The 27,634-nt window shown below is 43.1% G+C and overlaps 1 protein-coding gene and 1 long non-coding RNA gene across 5 annotated transcripts; one reads left to right on the plus strand and one right to left on the minus strand.

The window, feature by feature from the left end:
* Nucleotides 1–1,802: 1,802 nt before the first annotated feature.
* LOC146760562 (uncharacterized) lies at nt 1,803–3,937 on the minus strand. Its single transcript, XR_014947548.1, has 2 exons — nt 3,807–3,937; nt 1,803–3,679 (listed from the first exon to the last, which is right to left on the minus strand). It is a non-coding gene; the product is annotated as an uncharacterized LOC146760562 (long non-coding RNA).
* Nucleotides 3,673–27,384, plus strand: LRP3 (LDL receptor related protein 3). 4 transcript variants are annotated; one of them, XM_015873934.3, is made up of 7 exons: nt 3,673–4,580; nt 7,493–7,540; nt 12,291–12,429; nt 19,651–19,859; nt 20,140–21,226; nt 22,078–22,210; nt 23,080–27,384. In XM_015873934.3, exons 1-7 carry the CDS (start codon nt 4,514–4,516, stop codon nt 23,884–23,886), a joined length of 2,490 nt encoding a protein of 829 aa, XP_015729420.2. In that variant the 5' UTR covers nt 3,673–4,513; the 3' UTR covers nt 23,887–27,384. The 4 variants fall into 4 exon arrangements, with proteins under 4 accessions (XP_015729420.2, XP_085407228.1, XP_085407229.1 ...); XM_085551103.1 differs by lacking the exon at nt 3,673–4,580 and adding an exon at nt 5,265–5,768; XM_085551102.1 differs by lacking the exon at nt 7,493–7,540 and having other exon boundaries at nt 4,290–4,580.
* The last annotated feature ends 250 nt before the right edge of the window (nt 27,385–27,634 follow it).

A 27,634-nucleotide genomic window follows, 5' to 3' on the forward strand; every position in this document is an offset into this window, starting at 1 on the left:
CAGCAAAAAAGGATTTATTATAAATTAAATTAAATTGTCCAAACTCTGTTCATCAATAGATATGAAGGAACAGGCAGAAGAAAGAAATCAATTTAGCATCTTAATTGTTCACTGGATTTACCATTGGTGTGTAGTGCTTTTCCAGTACATGATAAAAACTAGCATCAGCACAGCCTGAATCAATCCATGTATAGTTATTAAATGGTAACATCAGCAAGGGGGGTAGGAGGTGTGGTGTTGGAACAGCCTTTTTCTATGGAGTCATGAGTGAAATAAATTTGGAGGAACTGATGCTGCTAAGCTGCAGAATGGCTGTGCAGTGGGACTGGGAAGCGGCTGAAGGACCAGGAGCTGGGGCTGCAGAGTGTGCTGCAGGCACCGTCACATCTGGTTGGCAGGTGACAGCCTAGTGCCTTGTGAAACAATTGACATGATTGCTGGCACGAAGCAGTGCCATGAGGTTACACACTTGAAACTGAATGAAAATATTTAAAGAAGAGAGAAATGAAACAGGGCTGCTTTTGGCCTGGCTCTCTCTGTTGTTCAGAACGACTTGCTGTGCAGTGGTTCTGATTTGTAAAGTGCAGTTTAACAATTTTGATTAAAAAAAATAATAATAATAAAAAAAAAAACCAATAAATTTCCTCAAGTTATTTCCACAAGGATTAGAAATGGAGGCGATTCTGATCCTCTTCTGTAATTATTCTGTATGATTCAAAACTCTGACCTCAATAACACCATTCAGTAATCAGGAAACCTAATTGACGTACTTAATGGAGCAGGTTATGTGGACCTTGTTTTGTTAAGAGAGTTAAGTTGTAAGTATGAAAAATGAAGATGCAATTAATGCTGCCTTGATAATAGTTACAAAGGATGGCCCTTTCAAGAGAAAATTATTCTATTTTTCAAGCAGTTGCCCTAGTGTAATTGCTACTCATAATCTGCTTTGCTTGATACAAATAAAAGCTTTTATTGTAGTGTCACAGAGGAATAGCACAACTTTGCATTTTCTTTGGAAAAACCTGTACTTTGGAGATCTTATTATAGTGTTTTTCCATCAAATACCTGGATTCACTTTCCTGTCATACCAAGTTGCTTATATATATTCCTGTCACACTGAATAAAACAGATGTGAATTACAATGGTTTTCTTCAGCTCTTCATAGAATACATGCATAACAAATTCCTGAGGAAGAGTAAGGAAAGCAGCTCCCTCTGAAGTTTAGTAATGATCTATGATAGATCAAGACAGGAGTAGTGTTAAGGTCAATGCAAAAGTACCCTTGAGAAATTTCTTCCCTTTCAGGGAGACTGTTGTTGTCACTAAATGTAAACCTTATTAAATCCAGCCAGAAAGCACTGCATGGTGGTACAGTATGAACTCCTTTAAAAAGTAAAGCCAGCAGTAAACTATGTGAGATTGAAACAAATTACGTGTGTCACTGTACTTAATATTTTCTACCTGACTTTTCCTTAATGCCAGATTTCAAAAGAGAACAGAGGTGATGAAAACATAGAGGATTTCAAGGCTTGCTTATCTACACAGCTCTGCTCTTGCTGCCTCTCCTTTGAAACAGAGTTATGGTGGAGAAGAGATAAATACAACGAACTTCTGGAACAGGTAATACTGGGGTCAGAGCTTAAAGAAATCTCAACCAAATTAATGTAATACAAGGGTGTGCACGTTGCTTTGCTCTCAGCCCTATGTAACCTGCTGTTTCAGAGAGGTGAGGGGATGCTATTGAAGGGAAACCAGAGACACGCTTTACTCATAATTATCATAAAAAGGGTTAATGCAGAATGTAGAGGTGACTAGATACGTTATTTTATTACAATAATAGACCTACCAAGGAAGAACTCTTTTATGACACATTCTATTATTGCTGTTTCAAACCCATAATTTGAAGATTACTGCTCAGAAACCCAGACAGAAGTGATTTTACAATCATCAGCCCATTAATGGTTTAAGAATTGTCTGGCTAGATTAGAAAGAATTTAGTTGTGGAAAACGCTGTGTGATTTATTATGCTCCTTAAAAAGGGCACAGCCACGTGCTGGTAGGGCCGGGTGAGCGGGCAGAAGGGCCACAGGTCCTCCCATGCTGCATGTGGGGCCTTCTCACCTCCCGACAAACTTAGTTTGCATTGATCTGCTTATTATTTCTGCATCTTTAGCATAGTAGGCGTATTTGTTTTAACATTCACTGCTCTCAGCCCAAGTAGACAAGACGTGGTACTATTGATCCTCGGGCCAGTCATCCATTAGGCATCCATTAAGATCCAGAGTGATAGACAAACGTGAATTACAATTACAATAATCCCATCAAAGAGCTGCTGAGATAAAGCACAAGTCTGTAGCTCAGCGAGGATAAGGATCAGCCGAACCCCCAAGATATTGCTGCGGCCACACTTTATATTGTTGGAATAAAAAGGTCTAAAGCAATATCTCAGTGTGCCCAGAGACGTCCTTTGGTGAACCGCGGTGCTTTCAGGCATCAAGCCCTCAGCCCTCTCTTTCACCACTCTGCCAGAGTTTTTCACTATCAAATAAGGATCAGCAAAAGGGAACCTGAGCCCGTGCTTTGACTTTAATGTGCTCTCTGCAGCCAACGTGATGTGCTTCCCAGCCTCCAGGACGGAGCTGTCACCACCAATGCCCTCAAGTACTTTCTGTCTGGTCCAGTGATTTCCCATCCGCCGCCGCCTTCCTTCTCTTCCTTATCTGGTGTTTCCCATTTTTTAATGTGCTCTTTTTCTCTCTTTCCCTGGCCAAAACTTTCTGCTGAGTGGGTTAATTTTAAGGAGGATACGGTGCCATCAGAGTAGCTCTGTGGAGTGGTTTTATTGCAGGCACGTTTGAAAGTATTTGTTTAACTGCGATATGTGTCTGAAATCGCACTCGTGAGCTTGCGGGCAAATGAAAACCAGAGTTCTAATTAATAATTTTAAACTGTACGGCACCCCAGGCAAATTAAATACGCTTTTCTCTCCTCTTTTAATCACATCACCAGATGTTTAGGTTTGTGCAGCTGTTACCTTAAGTGAGGCACGCACAGCAACCAATACCTGCACTGTTCACTGACAGCACGTGCTCTGCTATGTCCCAGTGTCCCGCTCCCTCTCACAATGGCTGTTGCTTTGTGTTCCTCCTCAGCCTGCTGTGCTTCTGAGATACCACGGCCCACAGGTTCCTGCAGCTGAGGCTGGGCCAGAGGTGGCCACACACCTGCATTGGTGCTGCTGTGACCCTTCGGCTCCTGCACTTCCAGAGGCTCCTGCACTATACCACTAATTCAGGTAGGCCTTAACGCTGAACGGGCAGCCCCTAATGATGAGTTTCACTTAGAAACTGCATTGTTGTAGCGGGAAACTGAGTACCATCGTGGATGTTATTGATTGGTCTGTGATGCTGTCCATACCGATCGGTATTTGACATTGATCAGTCTCTGCTGTGGATGGTATCCCTGCAGACACGTCTGCTGTCTCTTGTGTCATCCTTACAGGTGGCTCTGTGCCATTTTTACAAAGCACGTGGGGAAATTGCACTGAGAGCAGTGACCGACTGCAGGGCTTCACCTTGGAGCTGGCAGGTGGCACTGCCTGGCAGCACAGCAGGGATGGTGCAGGCGCATGGTTGTAAGGATCAGCGCATTGTGCAGTGAGGAGCTGTTAGCGAGGCACCTGAAGAACAAGGGAAGGGTAAGAAATGCTCCAGGTGGAGTTGGTACATTGCAGGAAGTCTTCACCCGAACAAAGTTATTCCATCTTTCGTTATTTTTATCTTTATCTCACAAAGTTCCCGGCTAACCTCGTTCTGTTGCTCGGTGTAAATCTCCTGCTGTCTCTGTCCCGTGGCACAGCACAGTGCTCGCAGTGCTCAGCGGTGCCGTGAGCAGCCCCGCACTGCTGCTGCTGAGCCCATCGGCCGGGGATGCCGCCGTCCGTCCGGGGCAGCCCCCGTCCCGTTTAAAGCCGTATCGCTCCGGGCACCGCGGGGCGCCTTCCCCCGGCAGGGGGGGTCGTAGGGCCGCGGAGCGCTGGGCGCGGCCTCACGGCACGGCCCGGCGGAGGGGCTGCGGGGCCCGGGATTCGCGATGGCGGAGCGGGCCGAGGCGGCGTTGGATCGCCCCGCGCCTGACAGGAAGCCGCCCGCCCGGCGCCGCGCGGGAGGGCCCGGCCCTCGCCTTCCCTTCCGCCGCGGGCCGCGCTCCTCCTGCCGGCGGCCCCAGGTGTGCGACGAGCGGAGCCGAGCGGAGCCGAGCGGGGCGGGCGGCGCTGCCTCCGTCCTCCGGGCCGGGCGCCGCAGCCGCGCGGCGGGGCTGTCACGTGGGGCGGCGGCGTTGGAGCGTTGTCGCTGCGCTCCGTGTTCCTCCACCTGCCCCGCAGAGCGCAGCGCCCACCCGGCCATGAGGCTGCGGCGGGAGGCGGCCGCCACGATGCCGGCTGCCCGGGCTGCGGCGGGCGTAGGAGCGAGCGCTTAACCCCCGTGAGAAGTGCAGGTGGCGGCGACCCGCCATGGAGAAGGCGGCGGCCGTGGAGCTCCGGCAGGGCGCGCTGGTGCCGCTCACCGCCATCTGTCTGGGTGAGTGACGGCGGCCGCTCCCGCGGGGCACGGCCGGGCACGGGGCCGGGCTGCGGGCACCTGCGGCGGCCTCAGCGGCACGGCGAGACGGGGCTGCGCTGCGGGAACCGGGGGGTGAGCGGGGTCGGCGGGGCTGAGCGGGCCGAGCCGTGTTCCGTGCGGGTCACGCGCCTCCCTCCTGGGCTGGGTTCGATGCGGTGACCGTGCAGGGCTTTAAAATAAAAGTTTGCACGGCGGCGATGTCCCCGCACAGCGGAACCGCAGCACCGCCCGTGTGAGCGGCCGGCAGGGAACGCGTCCCCCGGTGCTCCGCTGTCCTGCGGCAGGTGCCGGGCTGTGGCAGCGCGGAGGCACGATCCCGTCCGCCCGCGGGCAGCCCTGTATGGGGCAAGGCGCTGTTCGCTGGCGCTTGTTGTTGCCCCCCCTATATCCGCAGCCGGCTGCACGCTCCGGATGCGCGGCCCGGCGGTTGGAGTTACCGTCCGTGCCCGCCCCGGGGGCCTGTGCCGGGCTGAGCCCAACTCTTCCGAGAGCTCCGAGTGCTGCCTGATAAACGTACAGCCCGCGGAGCGCTGTGAAACACTCTGCTGCTCGCTGATAAAGCGGGTTTGTGTGCAGTAACGCCAAGTGATAGGCAGCATCGGTTACATAAACTGTCAGTAGCGGGTATCTGTGGCCACGCAGCTCATTCTCTTTCTGTAGAAGTTCTTTTTAACGTCAGCGCGTGCCCAGGAAAGTGTGGAAAGTTAAAGTCTGCTGTGGTGACTAAAGGCATCTCAATGTTAACTAAGAAATACAGTGTAAGCTTCAGAACAGCTGAAACATCTCTGCCTCCTGCTGCTGCTGTACTGCAGAGACATAAAGGGGTGCCAGGAGTGTGTGCAGCGTGAGGACATTGCCTGCTGGACTCCTGAGTCTAAAATACAAGTTTCAGCCATTTATTTTCCTTGGGGATGCTCAGAGCTTTGTTAAAACTTATGTTATTGAATAAAAATAGCGCAGTTGTTCTGAAGTGACTAATGCCATCCCTGAAGATCATGTGAGTTCCAGAGTCCAAGCCGGAGCACTGCTTGTCCTTCTCTGGATGTGTTGTGAGGTTGGAAGTTTGGTAGATCTCTGCAGTGCTTTGTGCCTGGCCCTTGCACTGTAGTGAGAGCTGACACTCAAGGGAGTGGGGGAACTTACCAGGTATTGTGCTGCAGACCCCACAAGAGCACAGCGCTTCAGCTGTTATTGCGTGTTACTTCCTGCCTGCCAGTCCTTTCTGCCTGTCGTTGCTTTCAGTTCCTGTTTCTCACTTCTCCAGCCCTTCTTTGCTTTTACTTTTTGTTCTCCCGGGGCTGTTTGTGGACTTTGGTGTCTGTGTAGACACGCTGCTGTGGACTGTGGCTGTGTACATTCACATACTTAGGAGCAAAATATTTTAATGTTCATAACATCCTTCACATTTGTCACTTAATTGCTGGCTGATGTCTCCTCTGTGTGTGTGACTGAATTGCTATGGTTACAGGAGCAGCAGTGCTTAATGCCACATGGGGGAACTTTTTGTTACTGCATTGCTCTGGGCCTGCTCCTATAGTGCAGCTGAGGTGTGGAGCTGCCCCAGCACAGTGTGCTGTGCTTCCTGACAGAGCGCTTACAAAGCGCCTTGGCCTGGTCGTGTAATAAATGCTGCTGTGCATTAATTATGTAATAAAACCAGCACTATTAACACCCTTTGAACATAGTATTAATGCTTTTGAGTGCACACGTGTAGCTTGAGCCTGTTTCTTCTCAAGCCACAGCTGTTACTCAGCTGCCCTCCCTCCCTTGCGCTGTCCCGCAGCTTCCTTCCCTTGTGCTGGTCTGTCAGGCCAGAAGGTGGTTGGAGCCAGGGCTGTTGTCCTGTGATGTTTGGACAGTGCTAAGACAATGGGGCCCATATTCAGCCTGCCTCCCTGATACAGAAATAGTGCTAATTGTCCGTGGCTTTCAGTCACTGCTGGGAACACAGGCAGTTCCTCTTCCATTGTTCATTTTAATGATGTTTTTTTTTTCTGAATACTTGCTGCGGATTGGCTATAGAAAGATTCTGGATTTAACACATGCAAAATGAAGCCAACAGGGTGCCTGGCTGGGGTGTTGTGAATTAAGTGTTGGTAACCTTTTAAACCTTTCTAATTTGCTTTAGTGTTTGTCATGTTATTAGTGAGCTGTCTCTGTGGGTTACAGAACATTGTTAAGATGAGAGCAGTTAGTGAAATACGGTGTAATCACTAGGAAAGGGCCTTGAATAACCTGTGAGGAAACTCCTGTAGAAGTGTGTGCTGGCACTGAGCTCTGCACTAACAGCAGCACGGGGAAAAATGTTGGTGATGGCCCCACTTATCAGATGATTCTAATGGTGTGTTCTCTGAGAGACTTTGGAGAAAGTGGAGAGCAGCTGAAGACTGGCCTGGAAGTCAGATGTGAGCTGCAAGCACCATCTCATCCTGCTTTGATTTCATTAATAGGCCTTTTTGAAAACTTCATTGCTGTTGATTAGCCAAGATAACTGTGTTTGCTTTTGCAACTTATTTTCAAGGTGACATTGACCTGAGGAACAAACTGCTTTATTCAGAGAGGATGCATTTAAAGTTAATCTTATTAATTCTTTTACAAGCTGTTAAAGTGACTAGCTGTGATTACAGATGCTTTAGTGTGATTGTTTTTCTGTCTTGGTAGCGTATTTGGCTGATGCTGGACTAGTATTGTTCATTGAAAGATGGGAGTTGATTCATGTGAATTCTCAGTGTAGATAAGTAGAATTCTTGTTGGAAGGCTGTAATACCTTTATATAAACACGGCAGCAAACACTTAGAAATGGCAGATTGTGAACTGCCTCTTTGTGCCACTGCAACCCATGGTAATGTTTTTTCTTTTTATCTTTGCAGTGAATCTCTTTCTGAGTGGGAAGATAGAAAGTGCTGTTACCTCATTAGGTAAGATATACTTTTCTTATTTATATTTATTGTTTTGATGTTGTTACTGTTCTTTTGCTGTTTGAAGACTTGTACTGCAAAGCAGAATGACCTTTGTTTAAGAAAGGGTAGCAGTGACATTTTAGGAAGCTTAGAACTTTTAAATCTTGCGGGAATGGTTACTGGTCTCTATCAGTGTTACTGTGCTGGAAAAAAATCTTAAGCTTGAAGCTAAGGTCACATTATGTGCTGGTATGCTTAGGGGAAAATCTGTGTTTAGAAGACATGCCTGGGAACATCATGCTGGGGGCTGAGGCCTGTTCCCAGAGGAGCTAAAACCAGAATGTTAAGAACATCTTGTGAGTCTTAGAGTGGAAATTCAATCAGAGTCCTGACACTTAGTGTAATTTCCTTCTCTCTAGTTGTACTGTGGCTTACTGATGTTACTGGAGCAGTATAATCAGAGTCCTCCTAGTGATAAGGGTCGTCCTGTGCCTTTCAATCCACAGTCATGTTTGTGGGCATACTTTAAGCCTAAAGATGTTACAACTTAGATTAAAACATAATAACCAAATATGGGAAGTAGGAGAAAAGGAAATGAGAAAACACAAAAACAGTTCTAAGGCAGTGGCTTGATGAATGTTGGAGTCTGAGTGTTCAGATCAACACGGAGTTTTGAGAGAAGATTTAAATTGGGAAAGGATAGTAACTGTATGATTAGATGTCTTCCTGAAGCTTATTTTAGGGCAGCTTGGATGTGCCACATAGGGTGTGTGTTGTTTGCAATACTATATTTCCATTCCTCTATTAGAAAAGTCCAGAGTGTGATCTGTGTCTTGATCTGTTCTGCTGGGATTGTAGCTTCTCATGGAGTTTGGCATCCCTTGGCTGTATGGTATTTAAGTTTACAGAGTGTAACTTGAGTAATTATGCAGAGGCAGATTGGTATTACTGCCTCAGCCTGAAGTATATAACACTACTTCCTGCTGGCTCTACTCCTTTCTAGTGCTGTCCTTTTGCTAGAAACAGGGTTGTAACATTTCTCTTTTATTCCTTTGAGTATGCGGAAAACCTTTACAGTACTGTAGCCTTCATGATTTCTTGTTCTGGTACAGCTTTGAGTTACTCTGATTGCTGACACTGTAACTGGAGCAGTGTGAAAAATGATCATAAAAGGTCTTTGCCATAATGCAGTTCATTTCTTACTTCTTTTCCTGTGTGGTGGAAGATAACAGGTGAAGGTAGTGATGTTGTAAGGCAGATAACTCTGCTGGGATCCCTCTTGCAGGAGGCGTTTCTTAGCAGCCCTAATAAAAGTGGAGAGGGGCATTTGCTGTCCCAAACGTGCCCTGACTAAACATCTATTAGAGACAAAAAGGTGTAGTGGGGTTTCTCTTCAGAAAGAAAGAAAGAAAGAAAGATTTCTGGAGAACACAGGTTCAGCCACCACCTCAGCTGTGTTTGTACAGCACTTCAAGCCATCAAAGCTGTCTCTGAAAGGGAGAAGTGCTCCCGCCGTGTGCTTTTCCACTACCTGAGGTGAGCAGGTGCTGCTTCTTGGTCCTGCAGAGTGCTCAGGTTCTGCAAGGTCAGCGAGCTGTGTGTGCTGGTGCTGGGGGAGCAGCAGCTGGCTGTGGGATGGATAAAACGAGTGGGAGCCTTCAGACCGTAGGCGTAAGGGATCTGTGCTAAGCAGTGTGTGTGAGCACACCTTGAGGGAGCAGGTAGAGAACTGGGGGAGAGAGTGTTCTGCCAGCCTTGAGGCAGCTGTTTAGGCGGCATATTTTGCTAGACATTAAGTTTTGAGAGAAAGCACCTTGTGGCTTCTCTTAGTCTGGAGCAGGTGGTTGAGTTGTACCCTCTGTGGCTGGGGCAGGTCCCAGGGCATCACAGAAGGGTGCAAAGATTGATCTTCTGCTGGGGTCATCTAAACATTGCATAGAATAGAGCCATTAGTGTTAGAAAAGACCACGGTCGTGTAGTCCAACCAGCAGTCCAACCCCTCATACCCACTAACCCACATCCATCCATTCCCCTTTGTCTTACCACTGTCTATCCAAGTAACAAGTTAATTCCCCTCCTTGCAGCCTTCTCTCCTCCAGGCTGAGCAGCCCAGCTTCCTCAGCCTTCTTGATGAAAACACTAAACTCAAACCCCTTCTGACATTGAAAAGTTCATTGTTTTTAATCTATAAAAGATTATTATTTATCTTGAGAATTAAAAAATCACCTCAGTAAGATTTTGTTGGGTTGGTTTGTTTGTCCAGGTTTGCTTTTTAATGGAAAACCATCCAGAATGTGGAAAGTGTGAGCCATTTTGGGGGGGTTTTGTAAATCGAGTTTTCACTTTGCTGCTACGTTTATGTGTAAAGGCACAAACAGTTGTTGCAGAAAAGTTGTCACCTCTCTTCTTGTGCATCGTTGCTTGTAAGACCTTCATCATCCAGGAGCACACATTGCTATTTAGAGACTTCCCTTTTCCTTTAGGATGTTTTGGCAATTTGAGAAGGCTTGTATTTCCTTAAGGTTGATACTTGGTGTTGTGCTGAAGTCCAGCTTAGTAACACAGACTGCATGTAGATTTGTGGTTCTGCAAAATTCACACAGGAACTAGGAAGGGAATTGAGGCTCCTTTGTTGTCACTGAAACCCCAGCAGTATGGCAATGTGCCCTCGTGGTTTTTCTGTTTAGTGTGGGTTTCTGTTTCAAAATGGAGTTGTCATTTATGCAGGTGAAAGAGCAGCTGCTCAGAAGCAGTGCTTGAATCCTTCACCTTGTCTGCTACGCAGCAGTCAGTGCACAGGGGCTCAAAGGAGAGTAATGGGGGAATTCTCTGCTGAACTGCAGCGATGAATGAGAGTGAAGCTGCTTGTGGGCAGTCAGCAGTGTGTCACCCAGACCTTCTCAGAACATGAGCTCTGATCAGTTTTGTGTAAGAGCTGGTTGTGCTCTCTGTGCTGGTGCATTTATTGTCAATGCAGGATATTAATCCAGTGCGAGGGTAGGTGCAAGGGGAACAGAAATGTTTGTGAGGCTCCGCAGGAAGCCTCTGGATGGTGTTGTGTGCTGAGTTTGTTCTGTGTGTGCATTGTTTCCTTCCCATTGAGCAGTTACAGTAACTTGGCAGCAGGAAATGCACTTCCCAGCTCCTCTTGTCCTCCCTTGCTGCTGTGGTATGTCTGTGCAGTGATAGGTGTGTGGAGGAGCACATCTCAAGGCCTGGGTAGGCTGCGTTGGTGTGTGTAATGAAACGTGTTGAGAGCCTGAGCTGACAAGTCCTGTGGGGTCTTACAGAAACAAGAAAGCAAATGTAACTGCATCTCTGTATTTTGTCAGTGTTCGGTGTGGAGTCTCTGCTTTAGAAATGTGCTAACAAAGGTTTTCTTGTATTTCTATAACCACTTCACTGCAAAATATTTGCTTGGAAAATAGATGTTTACTCGTGTGTATGTGTTTGGGAGGTTTTTGTGCTCTTTGAAACTAGTAGGAATTGCATACACGCGATTCAGTGGAACATCCTGCTTGGAGGGTAAAAATAATGGCTCTTTCTGTTTCGCCTCATGTAAGTTGTTCAACTTGTGCTTTGTATTCCTGTGGCTCTCACTTGAGAAGTGCTTGCTGTGGGCAGGTGGGTGAGCACCAGCCCTGGTTTTCCAGGGGATGCTGCAGGCTGGGCCCTGCAGTGCCTGCGTCTGTGTGGCTCTGCTGGCACCTCGCCCGTCCCTGTGCAGCTGGACTGTCCTGGCTCTCAACCCAAAATGATGCATCTGTGCTGGATGTAAGCAATGCTGCAGGTCTGTGATGTATATCGGAGTGTACTTCTTTTAAAGAGTAGAAAACCCTTTTTTCCCCCTTCTTTTTTTTTTTTTTTTTTCCCTTCATTTCTCAAGCTGGGAATGAAACATGTCAAAATTGGGAGCATTCATCTGTAATCCAGAAGTCCTGCTCCAGATAGTCATCTGATTTAGAAATAGTTTTAAATATATATTTGGAGAGTGTTCAGAATAGCTTTTGCATTACAGAGATTTCCTCTTTCATAGTCTGCTGAGAGTACATCTTCCCAGCAGAGCAGCTTTCCCACTTGTCCTTGGAGCAGTTCACTTCCAGTTTTGAATTGCTTAATTACAAATTGTAAGTATTTGATGCAGCTTTGATTGGCCTGCAGCTTTCCATCGGAGGATCTGAGAAGGCTTTGAAAACACTGAGCTTTCCCTTTCTGGAAAGTTTATATCTGTGAGAGCTCAGGAGGAATTTAAAGTACTCAGGAATCTTCAGTGGAAACGTTTGAAATCAAAGTCCAGTTAAGTGTTTGTCTTCTTTTGTTGGTTTAACCATGACACCACTCAGGTCTGTCATATGGTTAGGAGAAGGAGTGTATCCAGGAATAGGTAATAGCAAAATGGGCTTCTAGGTACTTCGCACTGAATATGGATCTTCTCCAGTTGGTGTCACAGCCAGGCTTTGGGCAGCTGGTAAGGATTTCTGCATTACATCCTCTCTTGCAGATCTGTGCAGAGATATTGACTGTAGCCTTTGGTAAATTCATACAAGGTTATTGATTGATCCTGCATTGAAATGCAGGTTATGCTTACCTACAGTTCAAGTGGGTGCCTTAATTAAAAACTGAGCAGGGAAGAAAGCAATAAGAGTCTGAAACTGTTGACTCTCATTTGTCTGCAATCCCCAGAAATTGATGAAAGCTCTTTAAGCTAATGTGAGCTGTTGATTAGGCAAAGCATTAACAATAATATTTTTTCCCTTCTTATTAACAGTTGCTTGCAGTGGAGAACTTGAACAGCACACAGAGAGACGGGGTGTCATCTATAGTCCTTCCTGGCCACGAAACTATCCTCCAGCAGTAAACTGCAGCTGGTACATTCAAGGAGACCGTGGAGACATGATAACAATTAGGTATGGTTTGTGATGTCCTGTGTTGCTTAGAGCTGTATGTTTTGATCTGATATAACAATATCAAACTATTTGCCAGAGCAACCAAGCGATTGAAGGGATGGACAGTAAACTTGGTCAAACTGGAGCATGCGTTGCAGGTTGAGCACCTGCATTTTAGAACTGTTCTGCTATTCTGTTTCTGTATGTTACTTCTGGCATCCATGTCGATATATGCAAGTCATTTGCAGTCTGTTAATATTTTTGTCTTCATAATACCTGCGAGATTTCATCTACCTCTGATAGATGATGAGGTGGGAAGCAGTGATATATTTACTCAAATTAAATGGTTTCCTTTTTCATTATTGCCTATAAGGAGGAACAGATGAATACTATAGAATCTGGAGCAGCCTCAGTAGGATAATTAGGTTTCTTGGAGCAAAAGTGGCTTTTTCTGTAATGTCCTGAAATGATGCTGTACTTAATGAACAGATAAAGATAATTGTTTCTTATTGATGCTTGTTAACAAAAAGATGAATGCTTTTTTGTATAACTTTTATTTCTAACAGAATTAAATAATAATTGGAATTTGTTGCACAATTTCAGGTAGTAAAGACTAGAATATATTACACATGGTTCATTAAGGATTTTTAGCCTATAATATTAGCTTAGTGTAAATTTGATTAATTTCTCTTGAATAATTGTAGTATCCTTCCCAATCCAAGAAAAAAAAAAAAAAGAAAAAAGCAAACCTGGGAATGGTTTTTTGTTTGGTTTTTTAGCACTGTTGTATTTGACACCATCTGCTCATTCTTTGCTCAGCTGCTTAAAAGGAGTGCAAACCTCTTCAGCTGCAGATGCTCAGCAATTAAAAACAAATCTGCCACAGATGGAATAATAGGAGGGCTCCACCATCCCTAGTTCAAAATGGGATCTACTCATCAAAAGTAAGGAAGTAGATACCTGCCAACATTTGAGCACCATAAATAGAAACATGCTTTTCAACCCCATTAAATTGTTTTGGACTTGGGAGAATTTGTTTCAAAGCAGAGATTGTTGGAAGCTCTGAGAAAGCATATAAATGAGACACAGGACTTGGCACCGGAGAATAGTGCTGCAGTTTATGCTCTGAAAATGTCTCAGAGCTCCTAGTTAGAATTAGGATCCTCTTTAGCAGGTATGAATGTAATCGAGGGTAAAGAATTGAAGGAAACTGGGATGAGGAAACCAGTAATAGTGTGTACACAGCTTGAATGTGTCCATTAGCAATAGTTTTGAAAGATTTCTTTCTAATGGGTTTGTTTTCTGTCACTGGATACAAAGCCATATCCTGCTCTCATCTGCACATGCAAACAATGGGAGCTGTGTGTTTACATCCTAGGGAGTAGTTTGCCTTGTGGGTAGCGACGTGTTGTAGTGCTACGTTTCTGACTATAAATGTCCTTGGAGTGATTCACTACAGTGTAGGAAATGCAAAATGTTACAGCATCTGAGGGTTTCTTTAGAAGACTGTAGCCCTGTTAATGCCAAAGATATAAAAGCAGCAGCTGACTTTGCCTGTCATGCCAGCCTAGGAAAATGGAAAACACGGTTCAAATTAAAACACTTTTTCCTCCTAGCAGTGGGGTGTGCTCCTTGTCCAAGCTGTGTGCTGACAGGGGCATAGGAAATATTCCTAGGAAGAAAAAGTAATTCTTAGGACGAGTTCTAATTTTTAACAGGTTTAGAAAACAAAACAAAAAGCACCACCTCCTTTGTGTTATGTCATTCTGAAAGCGTTTGCCTTGATCTTGGATTCTCACTGATGGTATGACAGCAGTGTTATATAAGTAGCATATTTGGGATACAGCAGGAGTCACTGAGGGATAAAATTGCAACTGAAAGTGGTTTTGATTTCTAAAACATGCAGTCGGTCATTTTTTTAATAAACCCATTATTCAGCAGCTTTTAATAGAACAGTGCAGGGATCTACATGTGGGTGTGATGTGCTGTTTCCTGTGGAAGTGTTGTTTAGAAGCTTAGTTTTGGTATCTACCTTTCATGTTGGTGTTGATTATCTTCATATCCTCACATTTCCACACTTACAGTTTTGCTCTGTAGTTTACTTGTTAGAAATCCTTGGGAGGATCTTTGCAAGAATGGGAACTTATGTTTTTCTTGCTTTTTAATTATGCACATTTCATTCCTTTCATTCAAGTTTTTGTTTCTGATAGAATCGTGCTGTTGAGACCTGGGGTCACGTGTGTAGCCACTGTTTTCCAGGGTTATGTTGTGTCACTTGATATTCAGATAATTAGAGTTGTTTTGGAAACTTTCTTTTTCCTGTCTGAGTTTCTCTCTGTTTAGGTCTTGTTTTCACAGGAGACAACGTGTAAGTCCTGGAAGATCAGGGAGATGTCAAACCCTTTAACTGTTTTTTTGCACCATCCTTAACAGGCTGCATTTGTTTGTTTCCACCAATCTGAGGAAAAGATAAAGGTTCTTTATCAGTTGCTGTTATCTGGTTGTTGTAATTAGCTCTGATGTGGGGACCCTATAAATAATTGCATTTTATTATAGGAGTTAATGAGGCTGAGAGTAAAATGTTTTCCGTGTTCAGAATTCAAGATACAAGTGTTGAGAAATGATTTACATAGTGACCCTCTCAAGTTCTGCATTAATTAAGGAGGCTTTGCTGGCTTTCACTTCGGTGATGTGTGTCATTGCTTTGGGGAAAAAAACACTGAGGTGCCAACTGAGATGGAGATTTAGTAAAGCTGAGGTGTGTTTGTGTCAAGGCTTGCTGGTATGTATTTATGTGACAAATTGAAGGGCCCATTTGATGCTGTGATTACTGAACTCAGTGATTCAGAATTTGATATTAATTGGAAAAACTCATAGTAGCCATGTATTTAATTAAGTTCGTTGTACTTTTGAAAAACCAGCCGTATCTCCTGCCTAAGGTTGCAGGGTTGGTGCTTGGAAGTGGGGAGCAGAATAGGATAGAACCAGACTCCAGGTCCTTGTGCTCCAGTGGGTAAACAGGAGTTTTTAATGAGCCAATTAAGTCATCAGTTGTTCACAGTCTGCACTTGCTGTGAGAGGCTGGCAAATAGAAGTAACTTCTCTTGCTTAATTGGCCGCTCTGATGTATTTTGGGACTGTGCTCTACTAATTTACCCATAATATTTATTCTCCAAATTTAATGACTTAGGAGGGCCAAGTTGGACATTTTTAATATTCTTACTTTCATTCAGGTTTTACATCTGCTGGGTCTCAAGCATTTAACTGTTCTCATTCACACTCATCATCATCCCATGTTTATCTTTTTACATTAAGAATGCTTTTCCCAGCTTTGATCTGTATCTGTTTGTGCGTAAATTAGGTAGAGGGTTGTAAGGAATTCCCCCCATTATTCATACAAGTGCTTTTTTTTTCCTCTAGTGGCTTCTGCTCTTTCTGGTGCAGATGCCAAAAATCTCTTCTAAGGATTAATTTTGCAGATATTCAGTTTTGTTTGGTTTTTTTTTTCTTAATTAGAGTGTAAGTGAGTATTTATGGTAAGTTGGTTTAGTGAAGTTCCATCCAAAAATTTACAAGTATGTAACAGTTGATAGGTGAATATTGTTGTAGGTTGCTGTTGCTTCGTTTGAGTAATGTTACAGGCTAGATCTGATCACAACCCATCCCGTAATTCCCTGCAAATTCACAGAGTCCTGCTCAGTGTGGGAGGTACCTGTTTCTAATAACATTCCTTTAAAGAAAAATGAGATGATTTTACCTGTTACTGCAGTATTCCATAAAAGCAGACTGTGCTACATTTGTCCGTTCCCACTGAGTTGTTCTGATACTTGGGATTTGAATGCTCCCAATGTCAAATAGATTATTATTGTACATTTTTATTCTATTATTATTACTTTAAAAGGAATTAGCAGCAGAAGGGATGTTCTCTCTTACTTACACTCGATACCATCAATCACTCAACTGCTGGGCTGATCCTTTTGGCACAGAAATTTGTATTCCGGCTTGAGGAAGTTGAAGTGAATGAGTAAACGTCCCCATGCTCTATTTTGTGGGTAGCAGGATTGAATTATTCTTCAGAAGACTACAACAGCAACACTAGATCTGATTACAGATGATGAAAGAAGTGAAGTAGCAGAGGTTGAATGCCCTATTCAGAACTCCTAGGTAAAATAAATCAGTCAGCTATTTAATGTCAGATCAATATGGCAGAATCTTTTTGCACAAAACCTCATTGCAAATGGATTGTTTTGAAATTGAAAGCCAGTTTTCTGTATTTATATATGCACGCATGTTGCTTCATATTTTGTTGTGAGTTTTTTCTTGTGAGATTGACTGACAGTCCATTCAAACACATGGTATTTTTGGTCTTAAGTGAAATCATCATCAATTTAGATAGGACAAAATTTGCTTCTATTGACAACAATGTAATGTAAAAGGGTGCTTGTGGAGAGCTGTTGTGGAGTAACAATGCCTTAATCAAAGCAAAATTTGTTTCAATTATACTCTGCATGAAATAGAATGTAATTGTTTTGACTTTGCTTGTGCCCTCAGAAAGAATTTTATAATTGCTATGGCATCTACTGTATTTAAAACTTTACACCAAAACTAGAACGCTTACATTTCAGAGGAATTGTGTTTATTCAGTGATGTTTCAAACTTTGAGGCACCAGCATGCAATTGAGGTACTTCTTGCCTCTCAGAAAACAGGGAGTTTGTTCTTGTTCTTTGTCTCCCTTTTCTCAGTACTGAGGCAGTTGCTTCAGTAGCTCATGCATCGCAGTGAGGCATTGTGTGTTGGTGTTCTCAAGAAGGCTGTTAAATCTGCTACCCTCTGTCATGTATATCATGTATATCCTGCTTCACCACTTGTGTACTTGGATGGCTTTGAGCCTAATGCTTGCTTTTCTGGGTGGAGAAGTGTGGGATTCTGTTCTGATCCCAGATCTGTGATCTCAGATCCAGAGCCAGTACTCAGGAAAATCAGTTATCCTCCATAGGTTTCTGCTTTAAAAGGTGGGACTAAAGTTTCTTCTTCATTCTCATCTCTTCCTCGCTCTTTATTAGCTGTGCATATGTGCAAATAGAGGTAACTATTGGTAATTATCTACAAATACAGGGTAGATTGCTCATTTGCAGAAGTTTGTAAACCAAGCGTGAGTGTAGTGGGGAAAATGAGTGACCTTTGAGACTTGGCTGCAGTGCTGGAGCTGGCAGGGAAGAACAAATTGCTCAGCTCTGTAAGATTGTTCTTGGTACATCTAAAGTCTCCACAGAAATGAGTTAAAAGATGTAGTGAATGTTCTCATTTATTTCACTTAAGCATGTTTTTTTCTGGTTGTTTCCCCCTCCTCCACTCCCAAATTCCGAGCTTCCATTATTTGATTTAGTGACTGTTCCCTTCTATTACAAATGATGTTGGACAAATAGCTATTTCCAACGATTACAATAAAAAATTCTTTGTGACAGGAAAACACTACAAATAATATTCCAAGTAGGTGATAGAAACTCTTCTTGGTGTGTGACAGCTGAGAAAAAGAAAGTGAAACCAACGTGGTAGCTCAGTAGTGCTATCTCAGATCTTAAACAACAGACTTTCCGTGGGTGCTGGCAGTTTCGTAGCTGCTTCATGTAACTCCTTTTCATGCTGAAGTGCCTCTTTGTACACTTGGTCATTAAGAAGGTGTTACAGAACGTCTGGGTCAGAAATTCTTCTCATGGTTGAATACTTAAGTGAATCCGAAGTCAGAATAAAAAACGTAAGATTCCCTTGCAAAATATGCTGTTTTCTAAAGCTTGGTGAGATTGCTTACATAGCAAAGAACTGGGTACTGTGGAAGATTTCTTCCTAGCTGGGATGATACATGGAGTATAATAGGAGAAAAAGAGTTAGAAAAGAGGAGGGACGTGTGTCCAACAAGCTGCTGGACATACTTTAATTTCCATTTTAATTTAACATTTTCAGGGCTCTCTTATTCTTCATTCTCTTTTTGAAAACTCTGCAAAAAACAATGTTTCAAGTCAATACATTTGGCAGAATTCTGGGCTGTGTGTAGGCTTGAACTGCCTCTAAAATGAATTGGCTGGTTTACAAAGTTCACCTTCAAAGGGCGAGATCTGGCAGGATTTTACAGCCTTTGTAAATCGCCTCAGTGTCAGAAAATTATCTTCCATTTATCTTTTTCAAATAGTTCTTCCTGTTTGTTTCTGAGGAGTCCTTTGTGGAAGGAGGTTCCTATTTTATAGCAGCTTTTCAGTCTCTCTGACTTTACTGTTCAGGTGTTTGTGTGGAGTATGCACAGACTGTTACCAAGTTAATTGTGTGTAGCTTAGGTATGTTGAAGAAGAATACAATACAGTTCTAAGTGTCCTGAACAATGTGCCCTTTCACAGCGAGGAGTACAAAGCTGTTGTTACTGCAGGTTACTGAATACAAATACAATCTGTTTATTAGAGTGTGAGCAAACACCCAATATGGTTCCTGAGCTCCAAGTTAGGGAGTATTATATGGCTGTGTTCAGTAAACAGTTGGAACACCTCTTTGCACTGGGTGAAATGCTAGGAATAGCTATTGGCATGAGAGCTGGATGTTGGATGGTAAAAGGTTATAGTCTCATATGCTCTGGATTTGCATTCTCAGAAGGGGAATGTGTTGTTCTTTGAACTAAAAAGTCATGCAGTTAAAGAGACTTTATGTTCCGTTTCCTTTCTTGCTGTTCTCATCTTGTTTTCTCCCTGTTTATCACCAGCTTGAAAAATTGATTTTTGTCTTGCTTCTTTGTCCCTTTAGGGTTCTTTGTATTGTTTCCTATTGTTCTTATTCCAATACAATAGTTTCCAGTCTCATTCCATCTCTTAGTAGCTTCTAAGGTCAGAAGAGATTGTTGAAATAATTTATTATGTTTCCCTGTAATGTTTTTTGCTAATTTTTCTTTTACTTGGGTGTGTGTTTTAGGAAGTAGTTTCACTTATGGGCTCTGAATAAGAGATGCGTTCTTTCAGCTTTTGGAGCTACTTGGCAGGCTGTTTTTGCCAGTGAGACGGGTGCTTTTCCAAATTGGGAGAATTTGAGTGTTGTGTTTCTGTGTGCTGAAGATACTGGAGATGTTTCATTATCTTTGAATGTGATCTCTTTATGTCAGCACTGCTTGTGAAGAAACCGAACTGCTACAATCTGTTTTTTCACTGTTTGACTGTTCCAGATAAATATCTTTTGTTGCTTGTGTTTTCTTTTGTTGCTAACAGTTTTAAGAACTTTGATTTGGAAGAATCTCAGAAATGTGCAGTAGATTGGCTGATGATTGGCCCGTCTTCCAAGAGAGAGGAGTATAAAGTGTGTGGATCTTCCATACCTCCGTCTTTCATCTCTGCAAGGGATCACGTTTGGATATTTTTTCACTCAGATGCATCAAGCTCAGGACAGTCTCAGGGATTTCGCCTTTCTTATATTAGAGGTAAAACCTTACAGTTTTGTTGGCTTTGCTTAAGCACTCTACTAAACCTGAAGACATGAGTATTATTTGTTGATGAGAGTCTTGGGGCCGGTCTTGGTTATTAAGGTGTTAGCGTTGTAATGCTGATACTTTTTCTATTTGGCTTCTTACTGCTTTTCTTTAAGTATACTGGTCTGACCTACTGACTTGTGACACACAGATAGGGAAGATATTAAAATGTGACATTGGATGGTTACAGAAATTTTGATATTGATTTTTTTCTGCTTGTCTTCTTTCACAGGAAAGATGGGTCAGGCTGCATGCCAGTCAGATGAATTCCACTGTGCAAATGGAAAGTGTATTCCCAGTACTTGGAAATGTAATTCCATGGATGAGTGTGGGGATAACTCAGATGAGAGAAACTGCACTGTCCCTCCAACAGAGCCTCCATCCAGCATCTGTCCCTCAGGAACATTCCAGTGCAGCGTAGCCCGCTCCACCAAGTGCTTGATGAACGAGCTGAGATGTAATTCAGTTAAAGACTGCAGTGATGGTTCAGACGAAGATAATTGTCCTGATCTTTCCTGTGGCAAAAAGCTGGGTAATTTTTATGGATCTTTTGCTTCCCCAGACTTATTCCGTGCTGATCACAGCAAATCAGACCTTCGTTGCACGTGGTACGTGGATACACAAGATAATCGACATGTTCTGTTGCAGCTTGATTTGCAGTTAGGCTACAATGACTACGTAAAGGTGTATGATGGCATCGAAGAGAGAGGCGATAAATTACTGCAAACGTTTTCGTTTCACAACAATAGGCATCCGGTGAGCGTGGAGTCATCAAAGGGCCAGCTCACGGTCTCATATCATGCTCGCTCAAAGAGCACCGGCCATGGGTTCAATGCAACCTACCAGGTGAAAGGCTATTGTCTTCCTTGGGAGCACCCCTGTGGAAGTGACGAGGAGTGTTTCACGGATAAGCAACATTGTGATGGCTGGTGGCACTGTCCAAATGGCAAGGATGAGGAGAACTGTCCAGCTTGCCAGAAGAATGAATATCCATGTGAAGGAAATAGTGGGCTTTGCTACTCAATACTTGACCGCTGCAATAACCAAAAGAACTGCCCAGATGGCTCAGATGAAAAAAACTGCTTCACTTGCCAGCCAGGGAACTTCCATTGTGGCACGAATCTGTGTATCTTTGAGACTTGGCGCTGTGATGGCCAGGAAGACTGCCAGGATGGAAGCGATGAGCATAACTGCCTGGTGATCGTACCCAGGAAGGTCATCACAGCTGCTCTGATTGGGAGTCTCGTGTGTGGCCTGCTGCTGGTGATTGCTCTGGGTTGTGCATTTAAATTATATTCTCTGAGGACTAGAGAATACAGGTACATAAAAACATCTTGGTTTTGTGATTCTTTAATAACTGACTGCGTATTTCTTTGTTCAGAGGAGAAAAAAAAGTAAATTGTTAGCCAGAGAATTGAGAAAATACTGTGAAATGTGTTACGTAGAACTTACTGCATTTAGGCTTAGAGAAGAGTAGTCAGGATGTTCAGAAGTAGGGAAAATGTCATCTCTCCTATGATCTATGGAAAATACACATCTATTGTGTAGCCTGGCAGAGCCTGAATATAACAGATACCAAGACTACTTTGAGAAATTTCCTTTCTTTGTGTGTGCTTTGTATGTTTGTGCAACTGTGGTTGTGCCCTTTTGGAGAGAGTCAGAAGGGAATCCTGGTGCTTGTCTCTTGTCATATGCACCAGTTTTGTGTCATGTTGCTGACACTTGTGTTTTTGTTTTGTTTTCTCCTGATAACTGAAGGAGTTGGAACAAAAGCTGACATGCTGTGCTGGGAAGCCCAGTGCCTTGGTTCTGGCAGGGCAGCTGTAGGACCTGCCCTTGGTGTATGCTTGTTGTGGTGTTTCATGTTATATTATCCAAAAATAAGCAGAATAAATTAATGCCTTTATTGGCGTAAGTTGTCCTGTTGAAAAACGTTCATTTACTCTGGAGTCCAAACTGAGACTGTGTTTGCTGATTTGATTCACTGTTACTATTGTGCCTTTTGTTAGCTTTAATGTCCTGATAAGGTTTTTCACAGAGCCCTGGTACAGATTTGCCTTTTTGCTGCTAGTTTGAATCCTTCTGTGCTGTGTCTGTGCGGTAACATGAGAGGAGGCAGAACTGACTGCAAGTTTTCTTCTGTTTTTCTCTGCTGTGGTTCTGTTCCCAGAGCATTTGAGACCCAGATGACACGACTTGAGGCAGAATTTGTGCGGCGGGAAGCTCCACCTTCCTATGGGCAGCTGATTGCACAAGGACTGATCCCCCCAGTCGAAGACTTCCCTGTGTACAATGCATCACAAGTATGGTGACATGAGTGCTGATGAACCTAGTAGCAGCCAGACTGCTCTAAGTTAGAGCTGATCTGGAACCGTGTTCTGTCAGTAGCAGAGAAGCTGTGCTAACTATATGGAAGTGCTCTCACTGAAATATATAAGTTTTACTTTGAGCTGTAGGATCGTAGTCATTTATCTTGGTGCTCTGGGTAGTTTTGAACACATTAAATCTGTTTGTTAGGGAACAGCAGTGAGAAAAGCACATGCTGTTTTTCTGTATGTCAAGACAGAATGAACAGATAAAGTATATTTAAAAAAAGAACTGAAACAGCTGAAACTGTAAATGTCTGAGGTGATAAGAAAGTAGGTCTCTAGGAGGATTTTTGGGCAATTCTAGAATTAATTTTTGTTTACAGATACATTACACTGGGAAGCCATTAAGTCAAACTGATATTTTACTGTTGAGTTCTTAAAAATCTCTCACGAACTCTTAAAATTATCCCACTGTGATGCCGTTCTGAGTGTGATAAAGCACTCATGGCTTGTTACTCAGTGGCAGCAGTACTGTGCGTTTGCCTTTCTCCTGTTACCAGGTTTTGAGGATCTTCTGCTATTGCTGATGACAGAGGACTTGGTGGTCTGTAGCTTGTTCTTTGGTGGTGATCTCATAGCAAGTGTGGAGCATCTTGCTGGGCAAACAAGAAGAGATTAAACTCATTAAGAAAGCATTCTAGTGGAGAATGTTTTGGTAGAGACAAAGCTGGCTTTGACAATCTTAATAGTTTGTTAGAAAATACAAATTTAATGAGGAGAATTCTTAAAAGGGAGATCTTAGTGAATGAGCTGTGGGAGAAGTGTTTGGAATGTGTGCTAAATTGGTTACATCTGTGTGACAGGCATCTGTGCTGCAGAACATCCGGACAGCCATGAGGAGGCAGATGAGACGTCACTCGTCACGACGAAGCTCGTCTCGGCGGCGCCTTGGCCGTCTCTGGAACAGACTCTTCCACAGACCTCGGGTGAGAGGACAGATCCCTCTCCTGACACCTGCCCACACTTCGCAGACAACGCTGGGTGATGGAGTCATCAACAATGCTGATGAGACTACTAGGAGTCCTCTGCCTTCACTTGAAGGACCTAGTTTAGAGGCAGACGCCCCTGCCAGTGACCTGCAAGAAGCTGGATGTAGCACCTTGCAGCCAGAGACTGAAATCACAGAGCCGTTGCCTTCGAATGTCTTAGAGAACACTTGCACTGCTACTCAAGCAGAGCCTGAGTCTGTACACACTGATAAATCTGCAGGTGCTGAGACATCAGGCAGTGAGCTCCAGCAGCCCAGTAAAGTGGATTCAGGAAAGTCTTTCAGAGATCCTTTGTCTGAAAGTGTCACAGAAACAATCCATGGAGGGTCAGCATCCAGGAGGACTGTCCCAGAGGGCAGTAATTTAAGTAGAAGTCATCCACCGAGTGAAGAGCCATGTAGGTTACCCTTAAAAAAGTGGGAATCTGCTTATTCAGATAGCCCCTTGAATGTTCATATCCAAGTGGATGGACAAAACCGGAGTTGCCCTAACTCTCATCGGGAGGAGCCTTTGGGTATTCATGCGGCTTGTTGCCATTCTGTGGAAGTGCCAATGTTAGAGTCCTCTGCTCCCCTCTCTGAAATCAGTACAAGCGATGATGAGTCTTTACTTGTTTGCTAGTAGAAGCTTTTGTTTTGACCCTGTAAACTTTGTAACTTCATTGTTTATATGACTGTGCACTTTGATTTTAGGTGGTTTGTGCTCTCAGCTTTGTCCATGAAAACCAATGTGCTTTAATCCCCAGGGAGTACAGTGCAGGACTAAATGGGACAAGTTTTTCTTTGTTGCTATTCCTGAAACTCCAATGGGGCAGAAGTAGGCCAGTATGTGATGTCAGGGGAGCAAGTAAGTGTCACTGTAGCTGGGGAGGCATCTCCACTGTTTATTTCTTCTATGCTTTATTTTACTTTCCATTCAGGGAATTGGTATTTCTTTACTTTTCAAGTGGTCTTACAGAAATTAACACTGTTGGAACTTGGGGCAGGCACCAGTTGTGACTGTGAGTACCAATCAAAAAATAACGTTGTCCTTTTAGACGCCATTATTTAACTAAAATTTAATTAAATATCATTAAAAACTTTGGGAGGAAATAAAATCCTTTGTTGTTCGCTATTTCTAGAAGTAGCTTCCTTCCTTTGCTCCTTCAGGAATGTTTTGATGGCCATATAGAACTTGAAACATCCACTAGAACCAAAGTCTCTGTACAGAGTATACAGAATATTCCTGTCTGCTATGGCTTTGTGCTAAGAGATCAGCAGTGTGAAATGCATCAAACCCTGTGTTCAACAATATTTTTTTATGTTGTCATATGTTACTCTGTTCAAAGTGATGTTGCAAAGGTTGAAGAATTGCTTGCTGTCTTCCTGCCCTTTTTTCTCTCCTCTGATTTCAGGGACTTTTATGGTTACACCACTTTGGTTGTTCTCTAAAGGTTTCTGAGGTTTCACGGCTGGCTGCAGTAGGAAGCACTGAGCACTTGGGAACTGTCAGGATCAGTCTCTTTATTCTGTAATAAAATCTACTTCACAGGTTTGCTTGTAGATCTGTTACTTAAGTGCAGCTTTTTGAAACTTTTTTTTCTAGCCAGTTTTAGGGGTTTGCTTTTGCTTTCTGTTAAGGACTGAAGTAGGACAGTGACAGTTTCAGAGCTGGCACTGCTTTAAACTGGTGCCTTTTTGTTTTGTTTTTTAGGATGCAATTAGAAGTAAGCAAGGTATTTACACAGAAGGGTAGTATTGCTTAAGTAGGAGTGACCAGGTGCAGAATCACAGAAGGTTATGGTCTGATAGTTTGGCCCCTCTGCAATGGATAGGATGGTGTCATGAACCAGTGCAGGCCAGGCTCTCCCCCTGCCCTTTTAGGAGCTCTGCTTCAGTCCCGTGGTGAGGCAGTAATGAACTAGAGTGCTACATGCAGAAATGAACAAAGAAGTTATCTCGGCTGTTTCTCTGCAAGTAAGTGCTCTTTTGCTGTTAATGCTGTAGGAATTCAACTTGCCTGAAGTTATTAACTGGTAACTTGAGCTAGTAAAGCTGGGGTGGACTTGGGTGTCTGTAGAAGTGGGGTGTGCTGTCTGCAGCACACAGGCTTTTGCAGTGAACAGTTTACATTGAAGTGTCAAGAATGCTTTTTATACAGACTACATGTGCCCTGGATCTCCTGCTAGGACTCCCTCTGGGAGTGCTTTAAGAAAATAAGGGTTAAGACTTTGGCTTTACTGGAATGTAATGTGAGAGAATTACTCTGAAATTACTTTTTTGTCTTCAGTTGCAAATTGGTTTCATGGTGTGTTTTCCAGAGACAGAAGATTCGAAGTCTATAAGAGCATAGAAAGGATTGTAGCAAAATGCATAATGGGCAAAAGTCATAGTTACATTAAGTAAGTACTACTCACTTATTTCTTCTCAAGTGCTTTTGTGATCAGAATTCCTTCCATCAAAGGAAATGAAGCTTTGAAAGAGATGTTAATTTCATACATTTATCAACATTTTAGGTGCATTCCACCTTTGCCATGTACTGTAGTCATCACGCTGCCAGGGTTGTTTGCATCGAAGGCTGCAGTGTACTAGAAAAAAACAGTCTAGTTTTTTTTCCTAGAGGTAATTTTAGATACTTAGGAGTTCTAATTGTAACAAAGTAAGCCTAATCTTAGTGGGGAGGAGGACTGTTTCAGGGTTAATATTGTGATGATATGAAGGATCTTCAGAGTAAGTGTATATTTAATTCTCTTACGGAAATGTGTTACTATAGAAGAATAATTTAGATCATACTATGCCTTAAGTTATCATCACTGTAAGGCTCTTGAAGTTGAAATATGTTGAAATGTTAGAGTTGAAATATGTGCTTCAAATTACTGCTAAATTCTGGGAACAACCCTGAACTGTATTTTCTTTTATGATGCAACTTAACATAATTTCTTACATATATAATGCATATTTTGTGTACTGATCCATTTGGTAACTGAGCAGAAATTCCAGCAAGAGGGTTTTATATTTAGAAACTGACAAAAATCCAGGTTAATGAAAATTTGATGCTTGAAGTGTACAGAAATATTCACAGCCATCACTGCTGGCATTTACAGCCTTGCATAAATGAGACATAAAAGCCTGGTGCTTTTGTAAACACCTATGTTTTGTATTCTCCAATAGTATATTCTCTCCTAGCTCCCCTGGTCCGTTCCTTGGAGGCAAGAGTCAGTTTTGCAGAAGAAACCTGTACGTGTGTGCTGCGGGCACAAACAAATGTGTTAAAATGTCGATATGTGAAGGAAACCTCAGAGTCTGCCTTAGTATATGCCTGCCCCTCCTTTCTCCATCACTTGTAAGCATTAAGCAGAGAACTGACTGTCATTGAAGCTCACCCAGCTTCTGTTCCATGCGAGCTGCCTTCTTATATTCAGAACCTACTAAAAAAAACCATGGAAAACTGCTACTATGGCAGAAGTGTGAACAGAAAATCTCATTCTTTGCTCAGTGGAAAAATATAATCGCACTTCACTGACTGTGTAACCTAACGAGCTAATGAATTTACCTTTTAAAAACTGATTTTCATAAGCTTTTCTGCGTTCTTTAGAGATTTTCATGGAAGGGAAAAAGTATTTAAGATTTTAAAATAGCAACAACACCAAAAAACCCTACAAAACTCCCCCGTCCAATCTCCCTAAAAAACGGCTTCCTAAAAATAACTCTGAATAGAGAGGAATCCTTAAGCCTTTTCCTGATCTAAGAAGAACCACTCACAGGCAGCATCATGACTGAAGTGCTCTCTTACTCTCTTATTGCTATTAAAACATGGGGTGTATTTCTATTTGAAATTGCAGCACTTTCCTTCCAGCTTGCGTATGACTCTGTAACATCCCTTAAATGTACTTGTTTTCTATTCTGTTCTCTGCCTTCTTTTCTTTTTGCCTGTTTTTTGGGATGTGTGTGTGTTGTAAATACTCACTGAAAGACATTTTACCATAGTGTATGTACAGATGAATGGTTCAGGTATGGCATCGTGGTTACCTGTGTTTGCTGGCTCCTGGACAATGATACTATACAAGTAAGATGCTGGGCATCACCATACTTTGCTCTTGCTTCAATCTCTTGATTTTTAATAAAATTGAACGTGTCTGGAGACTGTGGATTTCTGACTGTCACTTGAGGGTGCCATCTGTAAGCGCTGCCCATTGCTGACTCCATATGTTGAGTCAGTTAGGAGCCTTCGGTGTGAAGATCTGAAGGTGGTGTGTGGTGTTTTTCTTGGCTGTACACTTTTTGCTGGTATCTGAAGCTGTAAATGTGCATCACTTTTTCTGGAAAGTACATGTGAAATGTTGCCAGTAGCAATTTCCTGCTGTATACAGATGTCTTTAAAAGACACATAC

Source organism: Coturnix japonica, chromosome 6 (genome assembly GCF_054131305.1).
Source record: "Coturnix japonica strain WE chromosome 6, WE-NBRP24, whole genome shotgun sequence".
Lineage (NCBI taxonomy): Eukaryota > Metazoa > Chordata > Aves > Galliformes > Phasianidae > Coturnix > Coturnix japonica.